The sequence below is a fragment of the Coturnix japonica genome, chromosome 1 (assembly GCF_054131305.1).
Source record: "Coturnix japonica strain WE chromosome 1, WE-NBRP24, whole genome shotgun sequence".
Classification (NCBI taxonomy): Eukaryota; Metazoa; Chordata; class Aves; order Galliformes; family Phasianidae; genus Coturnix; species Coturnix japonica.
In genome coordinates this window covers 5,075,234-5,103,008 of record NC_140663.1, presented here as the reverse complement: position 1 = coordinate 5,103,008, position 27,775 = coordinate 5,075,234, and the positions used below count along the sequence as shown (strand labels likewise).

The window sequence follows — 27,775 nt, the reverse complement described above, 5'->3', positions numbered from 1 at the left end:
ACAAATGAGCCTTTACAGAACCTATTCAGTCCTAAAAATAGACATTAAGTGGGATTCTACATCTTGTTTGGAATAATGCCCTGGGGATATTTTGCATCATCCATGCTTAAAAAGCAAACCCATTAAACATCTGAGCAAAACACCAGATATTATTTTAACAGCAAGAGTTATCCATCTCATCTGCAGCAGCAATAACTTTTGTTGACATTTTGCCAATTGAAGTTTGCATGCCAGCATTTTTTTTTTCCCTTTGCATTAAAGCGATAAGGCATGAGAACATAACAAAGTGCTTCCACAACATTATTTGACTGAGTTTTAACACCGATCCAAGGAAACTGTGAGAAGTCAAATTACTGTCCATGTTTCGGAGCAGGAAAGGAAGCAAAGCAAAGCAGTGATTTGCCTGGAGCCATGCAGCGTGGTTTGGTGTGGACTAGAATGAAAGGAAGCAGCCATGCTGGCCTCACAGCAGCAGAACCCAAGCTCCTCACGCTCTAATTGATATTTCCTCCTAACAAAACTGTGAGGTGCTTACTACTGCTATCTCTTTCTAGCAGAAAGGAAGATGATGGGGGAAAAAAAAAAGCAGAGAGGCTGTATATGATTCACTTAGAGTTATTCTGTGATGAAATTTAAATATCTCAAAACAAAATCTTGTAGTTTTGTGACCAAGTGTACATAAGGTAGTGATGAGCAGGTATAATTTATGCAAATGTTTTTACATTACTACTCCCTAGATATTCTGCCCAAGAAGTAACAGAAGAACCTGAAGAAATATTCCAGGATAGCTGGGAGAACCACACATCAGCCAAGCCTTCACAGTTTGGAGATCTGAGCTAATAACTAATGCTGCCTTGCACTGCATTGTGTAGATTTGCCCAGTATGACTTAAGATGTCAGGACTCAGTTCCCAGAATGACATGAGTCTTAAAGTCAATGTCTCACTGGACATGACTCAAGTGTTCTGCAGTCGTACTTTCTTCCATTTTCCTAATTCAGGTTTTGGCATGTCTTTCACAAGCCAACAGGAGGCTGAGACTTCAAAGGAAGTTTTTTTCCTTCAAATGTAAGACAAACACACCTCCACTCTTCAGTATTAGTATTTGAAAACAGAACCAGAGCAAAGCCAAAACATGGTACCTATTAGCTCATCACCTCCCAGCCTCTGAATGAGAATGAAACAGGCCCCTCAGGTGGGAAAGCAGCATGGCAGAAGCTCCTGCTTACTTGAGTGGTCTGGAGAGGCACATTTCACTTCTCTTTCCCTAGTACAAGTCAAATTGTCTGCTTAGGATGCACTGGTTCCTATTGCTCAGGGACATTTACTCTTTGCAGTTATGACTTCAGTAACTTCGAAGACTCAAGATGATGTTGCCACAGGCTTTCAATTTCAACTTTCCAAATTTCCATCTTACAAAACCTTTCCTGTTGCTGAATTGGAACCTTCAAGCAGCTCAGGCTACAAACACCATTTAGGGTGCTAAAGTTTGAGTCTGGTCCACATGAAAACTCACTCTTTCCAAATATGTCTCTCTGATTCCACATAAACATCTAGAATGACATTCAGAAAATCATCAACAAAACAGACCTCTTCCCTCTTCTCCTTTCCCCTCAAAAACACAGTCCCAAACAAAGTTGAAATGAAATAAGTTCTCTTTAAGGCTACTGATGACCACGAGGAAACTTAGTTTAAATGAAAGGTTGTTAAAAACATGCAGTATCTTTTGTAAAGCAAAACACAAACTCAGCTGTGACTGAGAGCATGGCTACCAGGATATTAAATGCTTGTTTTGCAGAAGTGTTATTTTAAGATTTATGCTACTCTGTACTTCATGTGTACTGCCTCCTCTGTGAACTATGCTCTGGGAAAACACCATGTGATTATGCTCAGCAATATCCTCTACCTTTGCCAAGACAAAATTCAGGAAATAACCCTTTAAAGGGAATGACCAGCAACAGCAAAGCTTTAGAAAAGCAAGAAAGCAAAGCCAGGGGCTCCACCACTTCTTTCACAACTTTATCTCATCTCCAGTTAGGTCCTCAGTTTTTGGCTTTCATTCAACAGGAGAGAAATCGGCTTTTACTGCTCCTCCAGTTTCACATCACAGATTTTTCTGTTCATTTAAAAAGTGTACCTTCAGCTTGACTCCTTCTGCAGCATATAAGGTCACCTTGATCCAACAACGCACTTGGTCTCTTCTTCTTATAAAAACTAGAGTCTATTATTTGGCATAAAACTCAAATTCTAGGCTATGAGACTTTTTATGTAAAGCTTTTTTAAAATTCTTGCTGGAAAGCTTTCATATTTTCAGTACAATGTAACAGCAAGAATATCTTATAGTTAAAAAGTGTGATTGAGGTAGGTCTAAAATAAGCCTCCAAAGGATCTAAATTATAGCATCTATTGAAATACTACCTTTTAAATTAGAGCAAAGAGGACAATTTATAGAAAGAGTTGGTGTCAATGATGCTGTGCTGCTGCAGTTTTGATTTAGAGGTATTTGATTTAGTTCAGGGTAGTTCTGGGTCCAGAATACATTTCTTTATTCACAACTCCCACTTCTCCAGCAGTCACAGCCCATTGGTCACATTTCTCCCTGTTACCAAATGCAAACTAATACAGAATTCTTCAGAGGTCACCTATGGGCTCCAAACTACTCGTCTATTTAAATATTGTGGAAAACAGCCAAAACATTCAGGTAGAAAAGCAATTTTGAATGAAGATGTCAAAAATTCTGCTCTCCTGACTGAGATCAGCTGGGTAAATAGTACAGCTTTATTGTTAAACCAGCGGAGCCATAATATTTTATGCCAAATGAGGACATGGCTCATAAATTCTATTTAAGTTGTCCATGAGCTGAAGTTACAGGATTTTTCCACAACTCTCCAGTATCAGCATCCAAATAAAAGCTGTCAATGTTATGCCAATACTCCGCAGTGGTGAAATAATCTGGCTGTGGAGAATGACTGAAAGAGATAGCTCAATATTTTATCCACATATGAAAACAAACGTTACTGCAGTCTCCAGCTGCAAGGACACACACCGTCCATGTGAAAGAAAATAATAAATATGTATATATATATATATGTATATACATACAAAAAGCAGTAAGAACACTCTGCCAAGTAACAATGTCATTTTGAACCATTCTTTGCATGAACTCATTCCCTCCAATTTCTCAGCACCTACATACATAATGTATTTTGCTTGTGCTTTGTTTGGAGTAAAGACAATATTTTTAACCAATATTAAACAGACACTATGTACTCATACAGCTAATCCTAAGGAATTATAATGTATTTAAATATTTCTTTCAATATGTGCTTGGGAAGTTAAAATATTAAATGGGCAACATTAGCAGAAACATATATTTTTGAAGAATGAGTCAGTTCCAGCTGGCTGTGCTATTTGGACAGAGCTGTGATTAAGTTTTCATTAGTAAAAGGGACAGTAACAGGAACAATAAGTCCAAAATCAACCTGCCTCCACCCATCTGTAAAGTTCTATATTAGCGCTTCACCCTGAATATGAACCTTCATGTATTTTTCCAGAGGTTGGGCCCTAGACTGCCTCGAAAAAAATCCCACCATCACGCTTCATTTAGTGACTATAAATGCCAGTATGTGAAAAGCTGTCTTCCCTTACTTGTTCTTCATATTGCTTTCCTATTCATTTAGAAGTTTTCTCTGCATTATGCCCCAGGAGTAACATCTTCATGCACAAATTGCCTAAAGGTCAAAGAAATCTCTTTGCAGAGATGGCTTCAGGTGGAACAGCTGGAGTCCAAGGAGAGCTATCAGGAAGGTCCTCTGGTAAAACCAATGGAGCTAAAAGCTCTCTCATCATTCATCCTACTCGCTCCAGAGGCTGTGTTTTGAGCTACTGGGAATACTGAACTCCCAGTTCCTGAGTCTACTCTGTTTCTTCTGAACTGGGCTAATTCAGCCCACGTGCTGTTGCGACTTGATGAAATAGCAGAAGGCAATGAAAGCAGAGGGGAAGATGGCATGGATGAAGAAGAGAAATATTCACCAAGTCACACCCTCTATTTTTGGTTCTCATGTCAACAGGGAGGAAGAAAAGTGCCAGACATGAGGGCTGTTAGCGATCATGCCCCTTCTAAACTGGGATCAATCTCTGTTTTCTTTACAAAATAGATGGGGTCACTAGAGGCAAGGGACATGCTTGCTTGAGCAGCCCAACAGAGCCCTCCAAACATGAGCATATAAGCACAGCAATTAAACTGACTGTAGTTCTTACTTAGTAATTGCTTTCTTTGATTAATCATACATTTTTTGTACAAACAGGGGGACACTATATCAAGACAAGCATAGCAATTTCTTTCACTTCTTAGCAGTTGTAGAAATTAGAAATGAAAAAATCCGGTAACTCATCAGAAATGACTTAATGCCAGTATAGGATTATTGCCTATTGTATATTTTCTAATTTTTTTCCTACTCCAAACGCCTCTAAGGACTGGGATTTAACTTTGTTTCCTTTAGAAGATTATTCTAATTGGAGAGATATGGCTTTTCCTGATACTTGATCTAAGTTTTATTTTACCTCTTATGACTGTAAATCCTCAATTCTGTGTACAATCAAAAATAATTCCCATTTGTCACTGGCATTTGGGCAGTACAAACACTTGGCCCTGGAGGAAATAAATGCACCGAAACATCCACACTGCTGGGGATGCTTGGCAACATACTCCCGCAACAGCATTTATCCTCTCTGTTTTTCTTGCAGTATTTGAAATGAACCTACTGTATAATAACACAGCATATTTTCCTCTAAGGTATTGTCACGAATTGGCCACAAAATAGTATTAGTCGCTGTCTGGTGGATACTTGCTCAAGTGATGGTCTAGAACACAAACCACATTCAATCATCGGAGCCATTCACAGCTGAATGGAAATACAAAGGTATCACGTACCTCCAGTCTCGACAGGAGGCTGTAATCCCATAGAGAGCTGCTGGCAGCAGTAAGGAACACTAGAGTGTTTTGTTTATTTTCACGGTGGCATTACAAGCTTCACTTACAGAGGTACCTGCCTTTCAGTTCTTAGTTAAAAACTAATCTTACTCTCTGATTAGTGTCTTATTTTCCTCAATCTTATTTTCTACAACTCACTATGCTCTCTATCTTGAAATCAATGATAAGGCTCTATTCATACTTTAAAAAAAATCGTTACAGACTTCCAATTATTCCTTTTAAACACTAACTCCTTTTCTTTCTTTCTATTTCATTCTCCTCCCCCCCCACTCAGTGTTTCTCCTTCAGAAGTGAAAATTTCCATTCACAGCAACAGATTCTTGTAAGGGCTGCAAGTGGAACTGGGCAAGCGTTCCTAGCATGAATGACAGAGGCAATGTATTCATGAGATTCCCTGATACATTGCAAATTCCATTTGCAAAGAAGCAAAGTTGCTTATTCTAACCCTCGCTTGCATATCCTGCCCCCTCCTGTGCTGAGAGATAGCCCATCTCTGAGCTACAATAGGGCGAGAGCCAGGATTGACTGCAGACTGCTTTAATGCCACTCTTAATGACAACTTGTGAAGATTAGGAAGTTGTCAGAATCAGATATCAGCAAAAGCTCCAGCTTGCTTTGTGAAGTCAGTCTGAATTAATTAATGGGTATCTTTCCTTTGATATCACTTTGATATTTGGCTGCAGCTGGATAAAAATCAGCCACAAAGGAAACCACATTTTGTTTACCGCTGCTTTAAGACTCTGTTTAGTCCAATGCTTTTTTTTCTTTTGCAGTTTTTGCCTTTTTAACTTTACTGGCACAATGCAACAGAAGGAGGCTTTTGTGCATAGATAGAGTTATAGCGGCATGTTTTTCAGTGACTGCTCCTCTCTGCTTCTGAAGATATTCAGGCTATATTCTAAAAGCAAAGCCATTACGGATTTCAGCAAAGCTGCAAATAAAAAGATGCACTATTCCAAAAGTCAGCCAAACTTTAGCCTTGTCCACTTCTGTACTGCTTTCCAGTTAAAAGCTATATAACATATAATGATATTTTCTCTCTGCTTCAGAGGGTGCCAATAGCTCAATGCTATTTCAGACTGGCAGTCTGAAATACAGGCTCTGCAATCGGGGCAGTCTCCTGAACTTTTGAGGGTATGAATTCACAGCACATTTCAGTGCCCATGAAGGTTTTGGATGTCTACCACAACAAACTTATGAACATGTCTGCACAGCAAAAAGGTGCCTGAGTGCCTTCTAGACTGGAAAAGTAGACGGGACTGCTCTGCACACCACAGAGTAACAGTAGACAAAGCAGTGGCTCTCCCATCTGAGCTGATGATGATTTATTTAGGAGAATGAGTAAAGTATCAATTATCCTTCTGGATCTGCAAAGAGTATTTTTAATTAGGCAGAATTTAATTGCCCAAAGTAAGCTTTGAGCAGGAGGTTCAGTCAAGCCATCCATTTTCAGTTGGTTTTTCAGCAAGTATTATAGGATTTTTAATGACCACAAAGAAGACAAAACTCATGTTTTCCCTCTAATCCCATGTTTGGCACATACAAAAGCACTGTGCATCTAAACTGTATGGTTCATTACCCATCTGAGATGGGGAAAAACTAGGTAAGGATGCCTCAGCTCCTGGCACCACCATAGGAACACAAGCACAAAATGAGACATTTCAACCCTCTGATGACAATGCATGGAGCTACAGGGCACACTGCACAGGTTTTAGAAAGAAGCAGCACAGTGCACAGGATTGGACACAACAGCAGAAAGGATGCAGAACAAACAGTCTCTCTGTTATAAGCATGCCATGAAGCTCTGGCTCTTTAGTCATAACATAACTCAGTTCCACGGACACCAAATATTGCTATTGAGGCAGGTAAATGGCATCCAAGGGCATCTCTAATGATGTTACTTCCTGACGCCTGCAACATTGTTTATGATTTGCCTTTCTAATTTCATTGCTGTAGGAGCAGTCAGACAGCTAGGAAGACTCCCTGAACTATTTTTTCATTACTAAGACAACTTTAATAGCTTGTGTCATGGTGCTAATGAGGCTGACTGAAGCACCTGTACTTTCTGTTCTGGATAACAGAAAACAGCTAACACTAGCAGGAGGATAAATTGCTTCTTAAGAAAGTGCCTGGGCTATTATCCCTAGCTAAGCATCCCACCTAAATCTTGGTGAGCTTTGCAATGGTCTCTCAGTTTTGTGCAGTTTTCCATTCTGAAGGCTCTCCAGCCAGTGGTTTTGGGGTACCCAGCTTGAAATTGATATCCTGCAAACAGATACTCAAGCCTCACTGAAAAGTAGGGTATGATATTCTAAGTTGGACAGTAAAACCCAGAGGTATTTTGCAGAGTATTGACCTCAGCTGTCCAGAGTTATGGAAATAGAGGCAAAGCAATGTCACATGTCATTACAGTTTGGCCTTTTAGGGATGGGCTTCGCATTAGGAAAACTTGCTGAGGTTAATCCAATATTATGTGTTACTTGGTTTCCATCCCAGTATTATTATTATTGCAAAACTGCAGGAAAAACCCTGAGCTACTCCAAAAGAGGTATCTGAAAAAGCTAGCTTGCATCTAACTGCATTTGCAGCTGGGCTGATGTGCTTTTGCTTCTCTGGGAAAAGCAAGTCTCTGATTTGAACACCTAGGATCGGCAATAGTTTAGCCCACACAGTCTGCAGGTTTGTGTCCTCCTGACATTCCCCAAGGTTACAGAATCACAGAATCACAGAATTATCAAGGTTGGAAAAGACCTAGAAGATCATCTAGTCCAACCATTACCAATACTTCCCAGCTAAATCACCACCTGAATAAGGCAGACCAATGTTTACGTCCTCCCACCAGAACTTCAGGTCAACGGATACTCCTGCCAGTTTATTATTCTATGCACTTCCCCATTCTGGGTGAGTATCTTCCAAACAGATAATAAAAATACTTATACAGATATCACAGTTCCTGAGTCCCTGCTCTCAGTACTAGGCAAGCAAGTGCTTTCACTTGCTTTCTTTCAGTCCCATGAGAGGTTAATGCTTTCACACACTGAGGAACAGATTCAGTAGGATAGAAGGAGACCTCCAATCTCTGCTGAGTCCAGTAGTGATGGCTTTTCTGGGTCAACTGAAGTTAAACACTTACAACAGGTAATTCAGTGTAGGTGTGAACTGCCTTCTCCTGCATGCCAGAAAGCTATCCTGATGGTCAGGCTGTGACAAAAGGTAAATCTGGCCCCCATCCCTCATTGAGAGAAAGAGACTATAATTATGAATGAAATGTTCTGCTCAATTTAGAGAAGCTATTTTCACTTAGTCAACATGTCCTTCTCCCTGTGCCTGCACAACACCTATCATTTTGCCATTCAGCTGCAAGGTCAGCTGCTTACAGGGAATTTCATTATGCTTCTAAGACAATTTGTCACTTTTTACCATTTTAGGTAAAATTGAATTTAGGGTTGATTCTATGTTCTGTGTTTCACAATAATGTGTAAACAGAAATCCAACCTTTCTATTAAGGTATTTGAATTAGGTGCAAATACTGATTTATTATTTAAGCAGCAAAGTCAGCGCAACTTATCTTTGGAGGGCAGAGGTGGCAGTGATGTATTTGCATAACAAAAAATAACTTCTGAACTAACAAAATCTACCACTGAGTGGTACTATTCGTGAAGTATTTTAAAGGAAGAAATAGGCCAGATTCACTTTCTCAACATCACTCAATGTCTTATAGCCCAGTTCCTAGAAATAGGTGCTCCCTGGGGACTCTTCCCTTTCCCATCTGGTTATTTTTATCGTTGAAAAACTTCTACACTTTTCAGATCCCTCATTAAACAGCATTTGGCCATGCTATATGGGCACTGAATTAGTTTAATTTGTCATCATAAATCAATCACTCCAAGTCCTTAACTAGCTTAATTACTCTCTGAATTCCCTTTCTGTTTGTCAAAATCTCTCAAAGTCATTGATATCCCATATTCAGGCTATAATTCAAGTCATATTGGATGATTACCTTTTTATTACAGGTAATTTTTACATAATGTTCATATACTGACAACTCATAAAGCCTAAAGCAGAGAAATGGGCTGGTTATTAAAATGATATTTAAGAAAGGAAAGTGCAATATTCATTAGAAATGTACGGAACTCACGACATAAAGCACAAATCAGAAATATATGTGGGTTTTTTTGTTTGCTTCTTGTTGGACAAACTGTCTTATCAGTGAGTGAACATGGATGCAAACAAAGCCATTGTAGATACCTGCCTTTTGTAATAGATTATTGTGATTAAGGTTAAATAACCTGTACTCTACACACAGTATGAAACGCGAGCCAGTCTACAGAGGAGAGAGAAAGCTCCAAAGTAGCTTTTACTTTGCCAGTGGGCAATCAGCCCACCATAGGACAGAAGGAATGCTCTTGTGAAACAGGACAGTGACTTACGTTCTTTAAAATGGAGCTGCACTTATTCTGCACCCCTAAAGCTGCACCGCTAAGGTTTCTTTACAGGTAGCACAGAATACAGTCTGACAGCGATAGGACAAAGGGGAATGGTTTTCAACGAAATGAACAGAGAGTTAGATTAGATGTGAGAGTTAGATTAGATGTGGGAGCAAGATTAGATGTGAGGAGGAAATTCTTTACTCAGAGGGTGGCAAGGCATTGGTACAGCTGCCCAGAGGAGCTGTGGATGCCCCATCACTGGAGGTGTTCAAGGCCAGGTTGGATCTAATCTGATGTAGTGCATGGCAACCCTGGCTATGGCAGAGGACTTGAAGGTTCCTTCCAACCCAAGCTATCTTGTGGTTTTAAGAACACTTAAGGAACAGCCTTCTCTAAGGCAGTCCTGTTTTCCTGTCACGTAAAGTACATTTCATAAAGCTGGTAGTGATTCTTACACGGCTAAAAATGAAAATCTTTTCCTTGACAACATCTGGCAAAAAGGGGGCCATTAATATTTTACAAGACAGTTATATCCTACAAACTCCACCTTGCTGTTAAAATTTAAAGAGCTTTCTTAAAACTGTATTTCTCTGTTGTTACATTCTTAATTAAATCGATTGGTGCAGTTGATGTCCCTATTTTCGGCTACAACTTCAATACAATGGACTTGCTGCTACTTGGAATATGTATAACCACTTGAAATAAGAACCACGTAAACCATTAGCCTGTTAAATGCATAGGAGTGTTGACACCTTAATCAGCGCAGGCTGTTAATTATTTTTGTGATAACTTCTCCTATGAGGATATAAGCAAAGGTACTGAGGCAACAAATGATCCGTGTCATGTCAGGTGAATCTAACTCTAAATGCAAAACAGACTACGAAGAGACTTAGGCCTAGATTTTACCAAAAGGATTTTACTAAATGATTCCAATTGATTCCTGATCTCAAATAGCTTCTGCATGAGAAGGTCCATTTATTCAGCTGCTGGGCTTCAAGAACCCAAACCAGTCCTCATTACTCACCTGCCATGTTATCTCTTGCCATGAAATCCTACTCAATGAACTAGTTAGCCAAATCGAGTAGATTCTGTTCTTTAACTGGCATGCGTGTTAAAGACTAAACCAAAATATGTCAGTGCCGCCAACATGGCTGAGAGCAGTGTCTGCATACAGCCTCTGCATAAAAGCCAATTTTCACAAAGCAGCATATTAGTGTGCTTATGCGTGAGGGGACTGTGATTATTACATCTAACTAAAGGTACAGAATAAATTTAGATGGGAAGAATTCACTGGATTATTTTGTTTAGGGAATAGAAGCTAAGCATCTCCAGCAAAGCCAAGAGATTCTTAATGAAGATGAGACTAGTTAAGACCTTGGTTCTATGTCTCATCTCAATTACTGTATTCATATTGAGGTTTTCCCTTTTCTCTCCTCTGCCTTTTAAAATAGAATCCACACTGACATTCATGCAGGAAGAACCTGACTGTAACTTGAATAATACCAACCGCATCCCTACGGAGCCAGGGTATGAGCTATGTGCTTGCATGCTATATTTGAAAAGACATATCTAGAAATTCATTTTGCTCATTTACAAGACATAAAAGCTACTTGTGAAGCCAAATAAACAGAAGAGAATTGTTCTTATTTCATTGATATGTATCATATATATCAATATGCCTGCATTTCTCAAACTCTGTGCATCATTTTCTCTGCCTAGCAGCAGTGCTACTGTGACAAGTGATATCTAAATACATATTTGGGGAAAGATAAAAGTTCCTTTGTGTGACAAGGAATATTATGTCTAACAGAGAGATTATAATAATCACGAGTAAAAAGAAGATGTTTGATCCCACTTATGCCAAAAGTTTTAAAAATTAGAAAAAAAAAAATCCTTTAAATGAATTTTATCCTCAGGAAAATGATTAAAACAAGAAAAGCCTTGAGATGTCAGCTGGTGACACGTTTTTCCTCTTTATCTTTCTTTTTTGTTGTTGTTGCTGTGAAAAAAAAAAAGCAAAGCTGAGAGAATACAGCAAAGTGCATCATTAACTTCTTATTAATTTCATAATACAAAGGCAATTCCGTTAAAATAGTGGTGCTGCAACTTTAAATTACAGAACTAGCTTGGTATTTAATGAGAGATTTAGCACAGCAGGGTTTCTGTTAAATTAAGTTGTGCCTTCACATCACAGTGGGAAAACAGGTGTATATTGGTTTAGAATTATGGAAATGTTGACTAATTCCAAGGCTTGTAATCAAACAGCAAGGCACCCTGCAATATTTTCTTCCAAGATTCTGCATTAATCATTTATGTCTGGTCTTGTTTTCTTCATGTCCACTAAAAGGGTGCAGTTCAAAGGAGCAGATAAAGTGTTTTCATGTCTCTGTTAAGGATGAGGTCCGCACAGAAAGTAGATACAGAATCTGAGCATGGCAGACTTTGCTCAAACACCCACCCAAATTAAACAGAACGTGCAGAAGTGGGATAGCATGGCAGTTTCATGCTAGAAAAATGCTTTTTTGGCTTTGTAAGTGCTCATGCTAAACCTGCTTACTGAGCAACATGGAGGAAGTCTGCATATCAGAAACAAAGAGATAAACCAGAAACATGCCGCTCACAATTGTTCAGTGCATGCAGCCTTGCAGCAGGATGAGTGATACCTTTGCACACATGAAATGCAGGCAAGCTGCTGCACCCCTGCTTCTGTGTCTGCCATAATTCCGTATCTGAAACTAACAAACCACCTGCCTGTAACTCCGTTTTTATCCTGGGTTGTTCAGAGATGCTTCTTATCTGATGCATGGTTGTATTTCAGCAGAAGTGGAAGGCACAGATTGTTTTGTTTCTGAATACACCTCCGTTCTGAAGCTCCTACACAGTACATCTTGTTTACTGGAAGCAAGCTGATGCCCAAATGAACCTGATCCAAATTCATCCCTTGTAGCCTTGACAGATGATTGCTTCCATTTGCTCTGAAAGAGACTGTTTCACACACAGGCTATCCACTACCAATCCCTGCTAGCTCACGGAAAGCTGCTTAGTGGGCCAGATCTAACAGCATGGAAATCACTAAAATTCATAGAAGGAGAATCCTGTTCAAATGAAGTGCCACAACTTTATTATATACTATATATTATATATTATAAACAAGGTTGTTTTGGGAATATACTGCTGCATCATAACAGTATTGCAATTTACGCTAAATGTCAGCATATAGCACATTCAAAATATGGAATCTGTTATTTAATATATGGTTAATTTTCTTTAGTGTGATGAACTGTTTGAGCTTTTCTCCTTATTAGAAATGTGCCTTTAAGTATTAGGTGTAACAACTCCTCTCAAAATAAAATCTTAACATCTCAGGAAGCATCAGGATCAGATCAGCCCAGAGTCATGGGAATGTAATTTTCACACTTTCTTAAAGTTTGTTACTTCACATTCAAGATGAAAAAACAGCTTGAAAAAGATACATTTTAAAAGACCAAGAGCCAGAGGCCTCATTGGAAAAAAATGTTATAGTTTTGGTCTTTATTTAAAAGAATAAAGGTGCAGCAACCTCTTTAACTGTGGCATGCTCCTTCACCATAAAGAGGAGAAAATGCTGCTCTGTTGAAGTAAGAAGCTCTGCAGCGCTGAGTCCATTTTGCCACTTGTACATGGGCAGGTCAGGAAAAGAGGCTTCCCCTCTGAGTCACCTGCTGGTTTATCCAAGACCTTTCGAAACGGAGCAGCCAGCTCTGGGGCTCAGGAAGAAGAGAGGTGCAAGCAAAAGGAGTTTCCCTGCTGCAGAAATGAGTGATGTACAGATCAACTATAGGGCTCCAGGGTAGGGCCCACACACTCAGAGATGCTGAAACAGCTCAGGACCCCCTCCATTGTTGTGCCCATCCCACTCAGCACAGCTGCTTAACTGAAAGCATGTTGGAGAGCATTCATCCAAGGGCTCATCATGTTCTGGCAGTAGGGATGGGAACCAACAACTGGAGCTGCAGAGCCAAGGGATGCTGTGATGTAGCTGGAGCTCTGAAGGTCCCTCAACACTTTTCTTTCTGTCCAGTGATAGCATATCATCCTGTACATCCTCAAAAGCTGAACCTGCCACTATGAGACTTGACATCAATCCTGGAAAAATTTACTGAAATCTGAAGTGGCACAATTTTTCATAGATTCTCCTGTAGCTAGCTGGTCATTGCAGATTTCCTCTCACTCCTTCCACCATTTCCATTTCCAAATGATGAAAGAATTCCATTCTACCTATGTGAATTAGCACGGCTCATGGGTAACTATCCAACATCTCCATGCTGGTCATTTCCATGACAAAAGAGGTGACTGTTCTAACAGGACCTGCATAAAGTAGACCAGCCAGACATGAAGTTTTCAAACACGTGTTGTCTGATTTCACATATGGCATCTATGAACTCAAAAAGATATTGGCCATCAGTCCATAACCATCCATCATAACTGCCAGTCCAAACAATATTCCATTTATTTATACAGTGCTGTATAATTTGTTCTTGTGTCTGTAACAACACACTCTATGCATATACTGGAACATTTGCCATGCATCAAGGGGGAATATATCCCCACTCTTTATACTCTTCCATTCTGGTCCCCAAAGTATTTGGTTGCAAACAGCAGAACAAATGAAAACATTAGAACAAGAGGCCTTCAGAGTTAAGTCATGCAATTACCAGTGATAATCTTCTCTTGAAACCTATAACTCACATCTGAACTACCATGGGATAACATACAATACAGGTTGTACGATTAGCTCAGTAACACGAGCACAATTGATTTAACCACCAGTGCAATGTAGGAGCAGGAATAGGGCGCTGAGCAGAGGTGGTGGCAGGGATGGCTATGTGCAAGCAGCTATGTGGTACTGTGCTCTGTGGTCCCCTGATGTGCAGTCACCACGCTAATACGCTTGGCTGCTTAGAAACCATGTGTACAAAGGCTGCATTTAATGAAATTGGCTGTATTTTGTCTTTTCCTCTCCTCTCCCTTTTGGATCTAGAATCCTCAGTGGTGCAGTGTTTTTCTGCCATATGTTTCTCCCCCTCCTTCTCCTGTAAAAAAAAAAAGTTGGATCTACCTTGCACTTCAGTAACTGCCTCTAGTCAGCAGGAATCAGCAGTGTTTCCAGCCAAGGGACTTTCTACAGAACAGCAACTGTCTTTAGAGATAATGCCATTGCTACAGGACTGGCACTGTTACAGGACAGGACTTCTGTAAGAGTGGTTAGGTCCTGGAACAGGTTGCCCAGTGAGGTTGTGGATGCCCCGTCCTTGGAGGTGTTCAAGGCCAGGTTGGACGGGGCCCTGGGCAACCTGATCTAGTAAAGGTGTATGTTTGATGGCCCTGCTAGGCAGGGGGGTTGGAACTACATGATCCTTGAGGTCCCTTCCAACCCGGGTAATTCTGTGATTCTGTAAGGACATCAGGTTTGCCCAAGGTCACGTGGGCCACTTAATCAGCATCTCAAGCAAAAGGGTTATTTTCTGGCAACAAAATACTTAGGATCAAAAAGTAAATGTACTCACCCCAGGTAAAGTTTTAATATTGTGCAGTGCATTCTGTGCCTCAAGAGCAGCTTTTCTTGTATAAAATGTTACGAAACAACAACCTATAGAGAGAAATGAAAAGCTTTCAGAAATTAGTGAGTATGATTTGTGAGAGTACAATAGGGAGGCAGAAAAAACAGTGGTTGAACAACACATTATGAAAGCTGGAAATGTGAATTATCACGAGGCTGCCTGAATGACATGAATAAAAGAAAGCTTGCATGGTTTAAAATAAAAAGTCACCCCCTGTGCATTGCATCTATAGCACACCTACATTGTTAGCGAACTGTAATCACTTAGAAATTAAGTTAACTAAAATCCAATTGGCTTTGTACGGTGTAAATAAGGTTATATTTTTCTGTAGGCTCCCCATTATGCTTTGAATATGAACAACAAGGCAAGCTCAAACCAGCAGGCATTCATTGTTACATCCCAGGCAGAAAATCAGGTTCAAGAAGGACCTTATTTAGAGGGTTTGCCTTACCTATAAGCAAGGAGCTAAGAATCATGAAGTCAAATTCCTGGCTCCACACAGGACCACTCCAAATCCAAACCCAGTATGTGAGAGCATTGGCCAAACACCCTTTGAACTCAAGCAGCTCGGGGCCATGCCCACTGCCCTGGGCAGGCTCTTCCATGCCCACAACCCTCTGGTGTAGACCCTTCCATAACACCCCCTGCCCCTCCCCTGACAGCTCCATGCTGTTCCCTTGGGCCCTGTCACTGTCACAGAGTGCAAAGCTCAGGGCTGCAGGAGGGAAACCACCCTGAAATCATCCCTGGTGCACTTCAGTGAATAAAACAAGGTGAATTCTCACTTAGCACCCACTCTGCTGCGACCCTGTAAGCGAAACAGGTTGGGCTGAGTGCAGCCCCTCTCCCATAGACATGGGCAGCCTCTATGCTAAGAAGTGATTCTCGAATTCCTTTGGAGCTCTGCAGCTGCAGTCAGTTGACCCACCTGGTGCTGGGACAGAGAAAACCTGCTGGGAGGCAGGAGTGGCTGTTGAAGTAAAAACCTATTTCATATCAAACAGAATGATGCCGATTTTACTGATGAACCAGCAAACAACCCTACTGTATTAATCACTGACAGACGTGTGCTGCAACTGCAGGGAAATGCCAAAACCAAACAGAAAGTGCGGCTTTCTCGCCTCATCACCACCATCCCTGCTCCCTCAGATAATGACACAGGTGCAACACTTTCTCCTTTGCTTGCGCTGACTCCCTGATGCTTACCAACATGAAATACCATGTCACTCCTGCTATGCCAGCTTTTTTTTCTGCCTCTAAGCACTGCCATAACAGCAAAGGGCACCAAGGAGAATGTGCGTGCAGCAGAACACAGCTAGCAAGTGTCTGTCTGTGTGGAGGAGGCTCACCCCACACCTTGGAAGGAAAAACTGAATCCAGATTTCCCCCTCTGCTGCCTCTTGTTTGGCTCAAGCTGTGTACTGCACTGTGAATGCTCCCTCTGGCTTTGCAGCAGGGCCAGTGACGACCATTACCTTCATAACAAGCAAAGGTAATAATGTATTCCCAGCTGGAATGCAGAGAGTTTATCCGTAACAGAAAAGCACTTGCAAGCAATGTAATACATGGGCAGGCAGGTAATGCTGACTTAACACAGCTGGGAGAAACACTTCCCATAATACCAATAGTTTCCTTAAAAGTTCACAGTTCATGAAAGAGAAGGCTTGATAATTATTTCACTGATCATTGTTTGGCAGGGATGACTATTACAGACAGACAGAGCCTGCAGGTTTTGTGCTTCCTGTGAAGACTTCTAAAGCTTCTTATTCCACCGGTAAACTCTGCAAATTGTGATTATTGGACTCAAAAATTAAAATGTGAAACAAATCAGTTTGTGATGTTTAATCGCACAAGTTTGACACAAGTGTGTAATGTGTTTCTGTCCTGCCAACTGTCTCCAAAGTCTCTGTCTTCTACTATTTTCTCTCCACTTGGTTTATTAGCTCTTTAATATAAAGCTTTTTAACAGGAGAGACGATTTCAAGGAAAAAAATATCAAGTAGTGGACATGACCTTGGAATTGCAATGTCCTTACTATGGGTCTGAAGAGTTTCATTTTGGCTCTGAGCTCTTGGGTTTATTCTGCTAAGAAGTTTGATATCTTTGGGTTTATCGTTCTTGGCACTACTTGAAAGAACTGTAGCTGAAAGATGAATATGTGGTGAAATACCCTTCATATAATCAGTTTTGGGAGGTAATAGTGCAGGACAGAAAAATATCTCTGAATGAAGACTTGGAGCAAACAGCAGCATGTTGGGAAACATGCAGATGCTTCCAGTGGGTTATCAGCCCATGACAAAGACGGTGCCTCTAGGTTCACAGATTGAAACATCTGAAAACGCACACGGATAAAATCGCTACCTGTGCTCATTTTGCTTGTACCATATTACACAGCCACAGGAAAACAGTTTGCCATGCTTTGGGGAGAGCATGGACACCAATTGTGGACACTCGATTCTGAAGCTTTCTGACAACAAGGTTGGGGTGGATGGATGAAAAAAGAAAATATGAAAACCTAGAAGATGAAAGGCGAACATGCACACAGTCCCAAAGGAAATGCTGCAGCTCAGCCTATGGAGGTGCTTGCTGCCACGGTACACACACTACTGCAGCTCCAACAACAGCTTTGAAGATGCCTCAAGTGTAAAATCCCTTTGGCTGAGGATCACGTGCCATAGGAGAAAGTACCAAATTCAGCTGTTTCTGCAGAAATACCAGAAGGGAGTACTGCTGTGTAAAAAAACAGGGCTAATGTGTGCTGTCTGACTGGTAGTTAGTAGCCCCTGCTGAAGGGCAACTAGGACTTTTCTCTGTTTTCCATAAGAAAATGCAATATTGCCAGAGACAAATCAATGACACCACTGGAAATTAAAAAGTATATTCCTAAGAGAAAAGAAAAAGACCAAACTGAACCCTCCTCTCTGCGGGCCCCTGCACACATAATTGTGGCTTCATCACCAGCAAATGTAACAGCAGCTTGAACCCTAGCTAAACTTCTCTGCCATCCACATACCTCAAAACCTGACAGTGATAACCTTCTCTGCTCCTGCTTAGGATGGCTTATGAGGTGAATTGGTTTGTGGACATGGTTCTGTCTAGTCTCAATCAGCTCAGTTTAACTCTGATTTAACTCCACGTGAGCTAGAATCTTCTTGACTGAAGGAACAGGAATTCATGCTGACAGCCTGTACTGCCAAAGCAGCAAATCTCTGCTTTTGTAATGCTGGTTATACTTGGGCTGGAACTGTATTTACTTCGTCACACAACATCTTTGCTCTGTACCTAGAAATGATAGTGAATGAATCATGCAGATCCCTACAGTTCCTTAAGGACATTGGCAACAACTCCATGGCTATCCTGCCAGATGCTTGAATAGATTGAACAAAAGCTGCCACCCAGTGCCAGGCAGCTTCTGATAGAGGTGGGGGGTCCGAAAAATGATGGTAGACAACAGCCCTGCTTCTCAATTCTTCTGCTGATAAAACACAGTGCTATGTACACCATAATGCTCAACTTCAACACCTCATTAGAAAAAAGGAAAAAGATCTCGTCTCAGTATGTTTTCTCTTTTTTTTTTTCTGTTTTTCTTTTTCTTCTTTTTCCCTAAAGGAAATTTAGTGCCAGTAAAAGACCTTGAGGTCCCCAGCCACTGGGAGAGAGTTGACACATTCAATTTTCCATGACACATCCAATTCACAAGCCCCTGCTCAGTCTGCCAAAGGCACCAATTAACACCAGAGGTGGAGACTTTTTATTTTTACTTTTTTTAACAGGAACCTGTTTAGCAAGACAAAGACAGGGGTAAACAGCCTCACTCATGGCTGGAAACAGTTTTGCTTGAGTCACTGTCAAAGATGGCAGCAACAGATTGCATGGGGATCGTGCAGCCCTAGCTTCACTAACACAACTGTTTAGAAATCAGGTGTGGAGAAAAGAAAGAAAATGGCAAGGACTCTCACTACACCACATCCATATGTGTCACTATTTGTTGACAGAAAAACTGGGTTTCTGGAAGACGTTTGTGCATGCTGTGTAATTGTGACATACTGCAGAGCTTTCACCAGTAAACTTCAGTCCCATGCAGCACTACTGGCTTGGGGTAGAGTGGCTGGAAAGTTGCATGGAGAAAAAGGATCTGGGGGTACTGGTCAGCAGCTGGCTGAACATGAGCCAGCAGTGTGCTGAGGTAGCAAAGAAGACCGATGGCATCCTGGCTTATATCAGATATAGTGCAGCCAGCACAAGCTGGGAGGTGGGTCGTCCCTTTGTTCTGTGTGCTGGCGAGGCCGCACCTCAAATACTGTGCTCAGTTTTGGGTCCCTCACTGCAAGAAAGACATCAAGGCCCTGGATTGTGTTCAGAGAAGGGCAATGAAGCTGTGAATGGCTGGAGTAGATGAACTTAAGAGTTCTATTCCAGCCTTAATGATTCTGTGGTTCTACAATTCAGAAATTCCACTGATGAACAAGGCAATTCTTTCAAAGAACTGCAGGTGACCTCCTGCAGTTGGGACTTCTGTCACTGAATTAAGCACTGGTGAAACACACATCTCCATTCACCCATCATTGTGGACATGCAAAGCTGTACTGGTGCCTTCAGAGAATCACAGGATGATTTGGGAAGGTTTTAGACCTCAAAGACTATCTGGTCCCAAGCTCCTGTCACACACAGGGTCATGTTCTACCAGGTCAGGTTGCCCAAATCCCTACTCAATCTGGCCTTGAACACTTACAGGGATAGGGTATCCATAACCTCTCTGGGCAACCTGTTCTAGTACCTCATTTCCACCATTATAAAGAATTTTATTTTTTTTGCTAATATCTAATCTAAATCTACCCTCTTTTAATTTAAAGACACTGTGCCTTGTCCTACATCACTGCACTCCCTAACAGAGTCTCTCCCCTTTGTTAGGCTGCAAGCTCCAGCACAGACACCGCTAGGAGCTCAGCCACACCGGTATTTTTATCTCTTTCTCCCAATTCAAGCACAGACTAATTACTCCATGAGAGCTGTTTACATCCTTAATTTTGAGCAGTGAACAAAAGGAAGCTCTCCTCTGCCTGGAGATGTGGTGGATGTGCTCCGTGTCAGCTTTTAACGGCACTGAAATCTGTGTAAGAGGCTTAATCCCTCAGCCAGGATTTTATGCTTGAATGAATACGGCAACCTCCATCTTGCTTTGAGTGTGAAAACGCTCCTCACAGCTTCCAGTACAAATAAACGGGTCCTAGTTTAAAGTTACCAGCAATTATCCATGTGAATCCATAGGACAAAATAACGCTCAGATGCGGATGGGGATTAAAAGCCATCATCGTATGCAGTGCTCTGTGCTTTTGATTTGCTTTAAGAAAAAATGTGCTGCAATTTCCTAGAAATTAAACTTTTGAGAGTTAAAAAAGAAAAAAAAAAAAGTAGGTTAAAAAAACCTTGATATTCTTCAGCATGATTTATGAGGTTTTGTAGTTTTCAACTGACAAAATTTGTCAGTTTGGATCTCTGCTGTGTTGTGCGTATTATCACCTGCTGCCAGTATCTGAACCCTAACCATAGGGTATAGCAATACAAGAGCTTATCAGTGCGTCTGCAAAGCCTGCAACAACTTAAAAGTATGAAATTTGCTTTACCTTCTAGACTAATAAAATAAACACTTCAAAACAGCTATAATGATTATCTGATGATTGAACTCTGTATTCTTTTAGCAAGTAATGGAATCCTGGTAGACAAATTCAATTCAAAATACATTCACATTCAGGACATCAACAAAGTCATCATGTTGTGAATTGAAAATTCCTTTAAAGGTTGTGTTTGAATTCTAAGGGGCTGACAGATCAAGGGACTGAAGGCCCTGGAAGGCTAAATGAATGAAGTCCCGCTATGTTTCTTTCTTTCTGTGAATGAAGCTCACTTTTGTGTGTGCATTTGCAGGCAGAACAGGTGCTGGCTTCATACAAACTTGGAATCTCAATTGGGACAGTAGCTTTTTGTCTATGCTGCACTATTCAAGCTACTTTAGGTTAAGGAGGATTTCTTTTGCTTTCTTTCACCCCCTCCAAATGTTCCTCTCCTGATTTTCACATTCAATCTTCCACTATCAAAATCTAAACATTACACCCATGATTTAACAGGGCTGCATTTCTAAAGGGTCTCTTGCATTCCAGCTGTTCCCAATACTGAAAGAAGTGCTCTGTAAATCACAAACAGCTGCCTAAATGGAATGATTTGCAACCAAACACACCACGACCTACACCATCCTTTTCCAAAAGGCAATGAAGACATCAAAAACCCTCTTGCACCAAAGGCACTGTGAAGACCTACTGCTGCAGGAGCTAAGGTGCCGTTGGGCAGTGAGCATCTCACATTCATTAATTTTGCTGCATTCAATGGAAGCCCTGTCTGGCTCTCTATTATAGATTTTAGTGCAATAGGTTAACCTGAGGGAAAGACACCATTCTAATCTTAGGAGAGGCGTTTCCAACCTTGGAGATTTTGGTTTGGCGGTTCTGTACAGAAATGGAGAAAAACTGGGGCTGGCTGAATAGGAAATACAGACATTCACGACAAAAAGCCATTCCAGAAACAAAAATCCAGTGGTTTCTGCAATTCTGCTGAAAAGAAAAATTAGGTAGCTAAGGCATTTTTGATTCCTACTCACACCTCTTGCTCTATTGTATGTGGAATCACTTGAGCATGATGGCAATGATTCACTCCTGAAGCAATCCCTGATAGAATTGCCATACGCTGCAGAAATCAACCTTTAACGATGCCGCCTCCCAATTAGCTCAGGTTTGCTAATAGTTTGATATAATTGGCACCCTGATGGAAACTTTATTACCAATCCTGTCACCAGCCAGGAACCTGAAACGCCACTCTAATGACAGCACATATTAGAGCAATGCCACTTCTAATATTAATGCATTAGCTGCAGGTAGGCAGGGGCTCATACACCAGAAGGATTCACAAATGGGATGTGCCAAATTCCACTCTATGCCCTATTTTTTGTCTGCCTATAACATCCAGGGAGGCTACAGAGCAGCCCCAGTGTGCCCCAAACCACCCCTGTTGCATTATAGCACAAACGCTGCCGGCCTGGAAAAGCCCTGTAAATGGCCAGTGAAAAATGATCCCATGGAGCTCAATTTTTTCTCCCTGTGCCTTGCAAGTTATGACGGCCTTTCTGTTAATTGGCCACAAGTCCTAGTTTGCTGTCAGCCTTCAGCTGCACCGGGGAGCTCTTTTGGAGGAGTCACACTCTGTCATTCCCACACCCTTGTGAATACAAATGCTCTCTATAAATGTCCTCTGCCTACGAAATGGAAGTGGCATTTTTTTTTCTTTTTCTTTTTCTTTTCCTTTTTTTTTTTTTTTTTTTTTGACCTAGATTAAATCTGCTGCATTTTCAAGCCTTTTGGGAAAGCAACTAAGAACTAATATGCACTGGTTTGTGTGCCACAACACTTCCCTGCCCATTATTATGTAAATCTTGACTAAAGTGAGACACAGATAGAAGAGATATCACAGGCAAAATTGCCAGAATCTGCTTTTCTTGCTCTCCAAAATAAACCACTTATATTAAACAGTTTTAAATGTCTAATAGCTATAAAACTATCGGAAGAATTTCAGTGTTCATTTTTCATAAAGGACAATGACAGCTGAGCTCTCACACTGCCTGCATAATGACCAGGAAATGAGCAGCCAGCATGTTGGTATGGCACACTGGGACTCTCTGGTTTCCTTTTGAAGGATGGGGCCAACTTCCACATCTGTAACTTGGGAATGCTTGTTCAAAATTTGCAGTAGATGATTATAAAAGTCAGGAAAAAATGCAGGTTCAGAATAAGATTACATACTTTGTGGCAGGGTAAATAAATGCATACAAATCAGGTTTACAGCATCAAGGCAACTTCATGCCATTACTACCTAATCTGTCCTTAAAGAACCCATCATGGCATGCTGAGATGTGAATTGTAATGGTCTGTGCTTGCAAGCCAATGAATCATAGAATGGTTTGGGTTGGAAGGGACCTGAAAGATCACCTACTTCCAACACCCTGCCATGGGCAAGGACATCATCCCTAGACCATGTTACCTAAAGCACTATCCAACCTGACCTGGAACACCTTCAGGGATGGGGTATCCAGAACTTCTTTGGGCAGTCTGTGCCAGTGCCTCACCATTCTCTGAGTAAAGAATTTCTAACTAATATCTAATCCAAATCCACTTTTACTTTAAAACAAATTTTCCTTGTCCTATCATTGCATTCCCTAATAAAGAGTCTCTTCTCATCTTTCTTGCAGGCACCCTTTAAATACTGGAAAGCCACTATAATGTCTCCCTGGATGTTTCTCTAGGTTGAGCAATGCCAGCTCTCTCAGCTAGTCTTCATGAGAGCATTGCTCCAGCTCTCTGAGCATCCTCTTTTGTCTTCCTCTGGACTGACTCTACCAGATTCAAAACTTGTAAACTCTGAAGGTGCTGTGGAGATATCTGTGAGCAGTCATACCATACCCACACATTAGGTGTGCGCCCCTGCCTGCTGGTGCTGGAAATGCCACCATTCTGGCTGGGGCCATTCATTCCTTGCCACCCCTCCAAGCACTCATTCAGTGCATATCCCTTGGAGAGACATTTCTTGTGCTCTACCAGAAGGAAGAAGGTTCTCCACCAACAGTGGTCAGAAAATCAGAGCCATTGCTCAGTACCTCTTCTCCAGTTCTCATTTGGTCTGTTCGTACTTCTGCATCTTGGAGGCAGAGATTAATTGGGATCTTAAGCATCTAAAAATACTGCTTTCAATAAAAACTGCTTGTAAAAAAAAAAACAAACAACAGAACTGTTTGTCACAGCTTTTGGAAAGAAAATTATTGTGAAAGTAGTACAGCAAAAGGAAAGGTTGAGGAGAGAGCATTCCAGTCGCCAGTTATGTGATGGTTCTCTCTTGGGTGGTCATTGTACTGGTACAGTATAGAAAATAATATATGTAGGAGAAACAAGCAATATTTTTTGTTCTGACTGGAAATCATTCTAAACAAAGTATGTCATTATGCATGTACACTGTATCACAAAGACATTTTGAATTTTTGGGCAAACATCTACATGAAACTACAACACAAATAATCACTTATTTCCTATGCTGCCTTGTCTTCATTTCCCCTTTACCGCTTCTTTTATGCTCTCCTTCATATTCTCACATTAATTCTCCTTAATCTTCAATTCACATTCTCTTTTTCTTATATTAATCCTTACTCTTTTCTGCCAGAAGATGATCACTGTTTCCTTTTTGCCTTCTCTAAGTAACAATTATTGATTTAAAATTACTGGTTTTGAAATGAATTACCACATCCCCAGCCATTGTACAAGTGAACTCCTAGGTCTGTTTATCTGCCAGATGTGTTTCAGGATATAGTACAGAAACAGGGTTCAGGGCATAGATGCTCAAAAAGGTGGGTATGAAAAATTGAGATGTCTTCCTTTTTTAATCCTTTCTTACAGCAGATAACTGGAGAGACACAGTATTTCAATTCAAAAAGACTCCAAAAAAGATCATGTTTACAGAAATTAATGTAGACAGGAACATATCTTTCACAAATGACATTTCAAAAGCCCTTTACTCTCCAGCCCTGATATTCACCAGTAGCAAAATCAAGCTTTCGAGAGCAGAGGCTGACAAAGCTGCCTGTGCAGCCAGAAAAGAGAAGGCTCTGGGGGGTCTTATCATTGTGTATAAGCAGGTGATAGGGCAAGTAAAGAAGATGGTGCCAGGATCTTCTTAGAGATGTCTAACAGGAGGCCAAGAAGACATGGGTTCAAATTAAAATACAACAAATTCCATTTACACATAACGATAAAAGTTTTTAATGTGAGGATGATAAAAAACTTGCACATGTTGGCCAGTGAGGTTGTAGAGTCTCCATCCTTGGAGATCTTCCAAACCTGCCTGGATACAGCCCTGAGCAACCTTCTGTAGACAAGCCTGCTTTGAGCAACAGTGTTAGAAGAGATGAGCCCCAGAGGTCCCTTCCAGCCTCTGTCTGTGATTCTGTGAAACAATGAAAGCATTTAAGAGGCTTTTTCACAATACCCTACTTACACAGTACAACTCCTTCAGAAATATATTGCAAGCTTACTTAACTTCAGCAGACAACATCAGTTAAATTGCTGTTTTACTGTTGCACTCATCAGTTGGGAACCAGCTCTCATTCACTAGCAAATTTCACACACGAGATAGGTTTCTTCATAGCAAGTCAGAAGCCACTCTTTTCTTTAGAAACAGAACCAGAAACATTGAAATCTCAGCATGGTGCACATTGCCACAGACATAGAAGACCATAAAAATGCTGTGTGTCACATCTTGCCTTCAGAAATACATCAAGAAATTAATCAGTTCAGAATCATTAAGATGCATTTTTAAGCTAAAGACATCCAGTCCTGTTTCATTTGTTACATCATGAAGCTTTTAAAATTCAATGTAGGCTTTCAATGTTAGAAGACCATTTATTCACCCACAGCTCTGGCAGCTCTGAAGCCCCGAGACTGTGTCTTGTAAAGATGCCTTAGGTAAGGCCAAAGCTGGTAACACAAACAGAAGCTGTCCACAGAGAAAGAGTTGTAGAAGAAGGCACAGTGTAGAAAGTCAACTGGTGGCACTTAATAAAAAAATAAAAATAAAATGAAAAAAGCCCGACTAAAAACAATCCTCTTCTTTACCCAGAAACTTGTTAAGAGGACGGTGCACAGGTTCATTTCAGCACTTGTTTGGAAGCTTTGGTCACCATTTTTGCAACAGAATTTAAAGCTGACCTTGGGTAATTCATTTCTAGGAATAGTGTTGAAGTTCTTCTGAAAATAATGTTCAATGCTCATCTGAATCTTCAGATGCTTAAATGCTTTTGAACAATCTGGCCTTTAATCTCCCTGTGCCCCAGCTTCTTCTTGTAAAATGGAAAGAATAGTATGTCCTGAGCTCAAAGGAATATTCTGAAGAAACCATTAAAAAAAAGAAGTGAAAAGATACAGCAATAATAACGAGGTGAGTAACAGTACAGCATTGCTTGCAAGCGCTGCTTCTGTCTAACTAGCTATGGATTGGCATGCTCCCTCCAAAAGTTTGCTTATAGGAAATGGAAGAAATCAATACAAGACATTCAAGCTGGCTTAAGGGGCAATTAAGCAGTGTAGGAAGAAAGTCTAGCTTAAATATTGCCTTAAAGTACGGCATATTGCCCTGAGCTTCATTCAGCACAGACCTATTCTTCTCCCAACACCCATCAGCACCTAACCTCACGTTTTAATGCATTTACCCAAACTGCCTAATAGGGGCTCCATTCACTGCTGGTTAAAGAACTGACTGAACTTCCACTCTGAGTCGTGACATGTTACAATACACACACTGATTTCAGGGAGCGAATTTTCACCTGCTTGAAAACCTGTTTTCTTAAAAATGTGCAGCTCTTTTCCATCTTTACAACCCATGGTCTGAACTAGCTGTACTCCTGGTTCTGTTCACCAGAGATGTGGCAAAGCAATGCTTGCAATTCTTCCTTGACTTCAACTTTATAAACTCTTCTGTATCTCGTATTGATTCACAGGGTCACAGCACATGTCAAATCTTTCCTACGCTGTGTACACCTTCTAGCAGTCTTTCATCTAAGGAGCTTCACTTTCCCTGAACTTGTTAGCAGTGACACATTTGTTCCCCAATTAAGATATATATATTTTTTATAGCAACAACAACAAAAAAGTAAAGACACAGAAGAAATTTCTGGCAACTCTTCCATCTTTCCAGCTGGTTGAAACAATTTTATGCAGATGAAGATGCAACTCCACAGAGCCTTTGAACTTTAAGTAGCATCTTTACTTGGCTTTGAACTCTCAACAGGGCCCGTGATCTTTCAAAGCAATATATTCTGCCTGTGGAAGCTTCAAACAAGAGGGGAAAAGGCACGGTTAGAAAAGCTGCAAAATACGTTTTTTTCTTCTTTTTTAAATGCCTGATGCTCCTGGAAATAAAAAAAAAACACAACAACAAAACAACAACAAACCACAATTGAGTGGTATCTGAAGAAGTGTATTCGGCACTCAAGTGTTTCCCTAATTAATTGTTTAGATGAGTACGAAAATAAACGCAGCGACAGCAAAGATAAACAAACCACTTTAGTAATAAAGCCATATATTTGTGCAGACACACAAGAATAAATGGCAGCTCTTAATGAGCACAAGCAACGAGAGCAAAGAACACACTTCATGTGGGGTATCCGAAAGCTGAAGCTCAGAGACGTTTGAGAGGTTTCTGGAAACAGCTCCTTGTACAGCACTGAGGCTGTTGCAGCTCCTAGATTTGCACAGACTGAAGAAGACACATAGCTCATATCACCTACACAGCCTCAGAGAAGCAAGAAAAGCACTTGTGCTGAGAGGGATTGTTATCTCTGATTATGATTATTGTTATTTTTGTGTGTGTGATGATTTAACTAATGTTAAATCAATGAAGGAAGATGAGGAATACGTGTGTAACACACATGCTTCCAAAACGAGAGACAAAAGCTATGATGACTCATGCAGTCTTTTCTTGTGGCTGGAAAATGAACTAATGAAGGTGGAATGTGTTATCTTAAAAAGCTAGGACAGCGTGTCTCAGAGAGGACAACATTAGGCTTCCATATGTAATTTTTCCAAAGTTTTCTGTTTCCCAGAATCAGAACTCCCATCATCTCCCATAAAACTATTTCACAGTCTCACAAGCATTCATTTAAACT

At 40.7% G+C, this 27,775-nt stretch overlaps 1 protein-coding gene across 50 annotated transcripts in view; it reads right to left on the bottom strand.

Annotated features, from left to right (window-relative positions):
* CELF2 (CUGBP Elav-like family member 2) overlaps nucleotides 1-27,775 on the bottom strand; it is a 547,347-nt gene that overhangs the window by 89,335 nt on the left and 430,237 nt on the right. For all 50 annotated transcript variants that reach the window (XM_085511895.1, XM_085511900.1, XM_032441981.2 and 47 more), the window contains one exon: nucleotides 14,971-15,053. In XM_085511895.1, coding sequence (XP_085368021.1) covers nucleotides 14,971-15,053 — 83 coding nt within the window. The remainder of the gene's footprint in view (nucleotides 1-14,970; nucleotides 15,054-27,775) is intronic.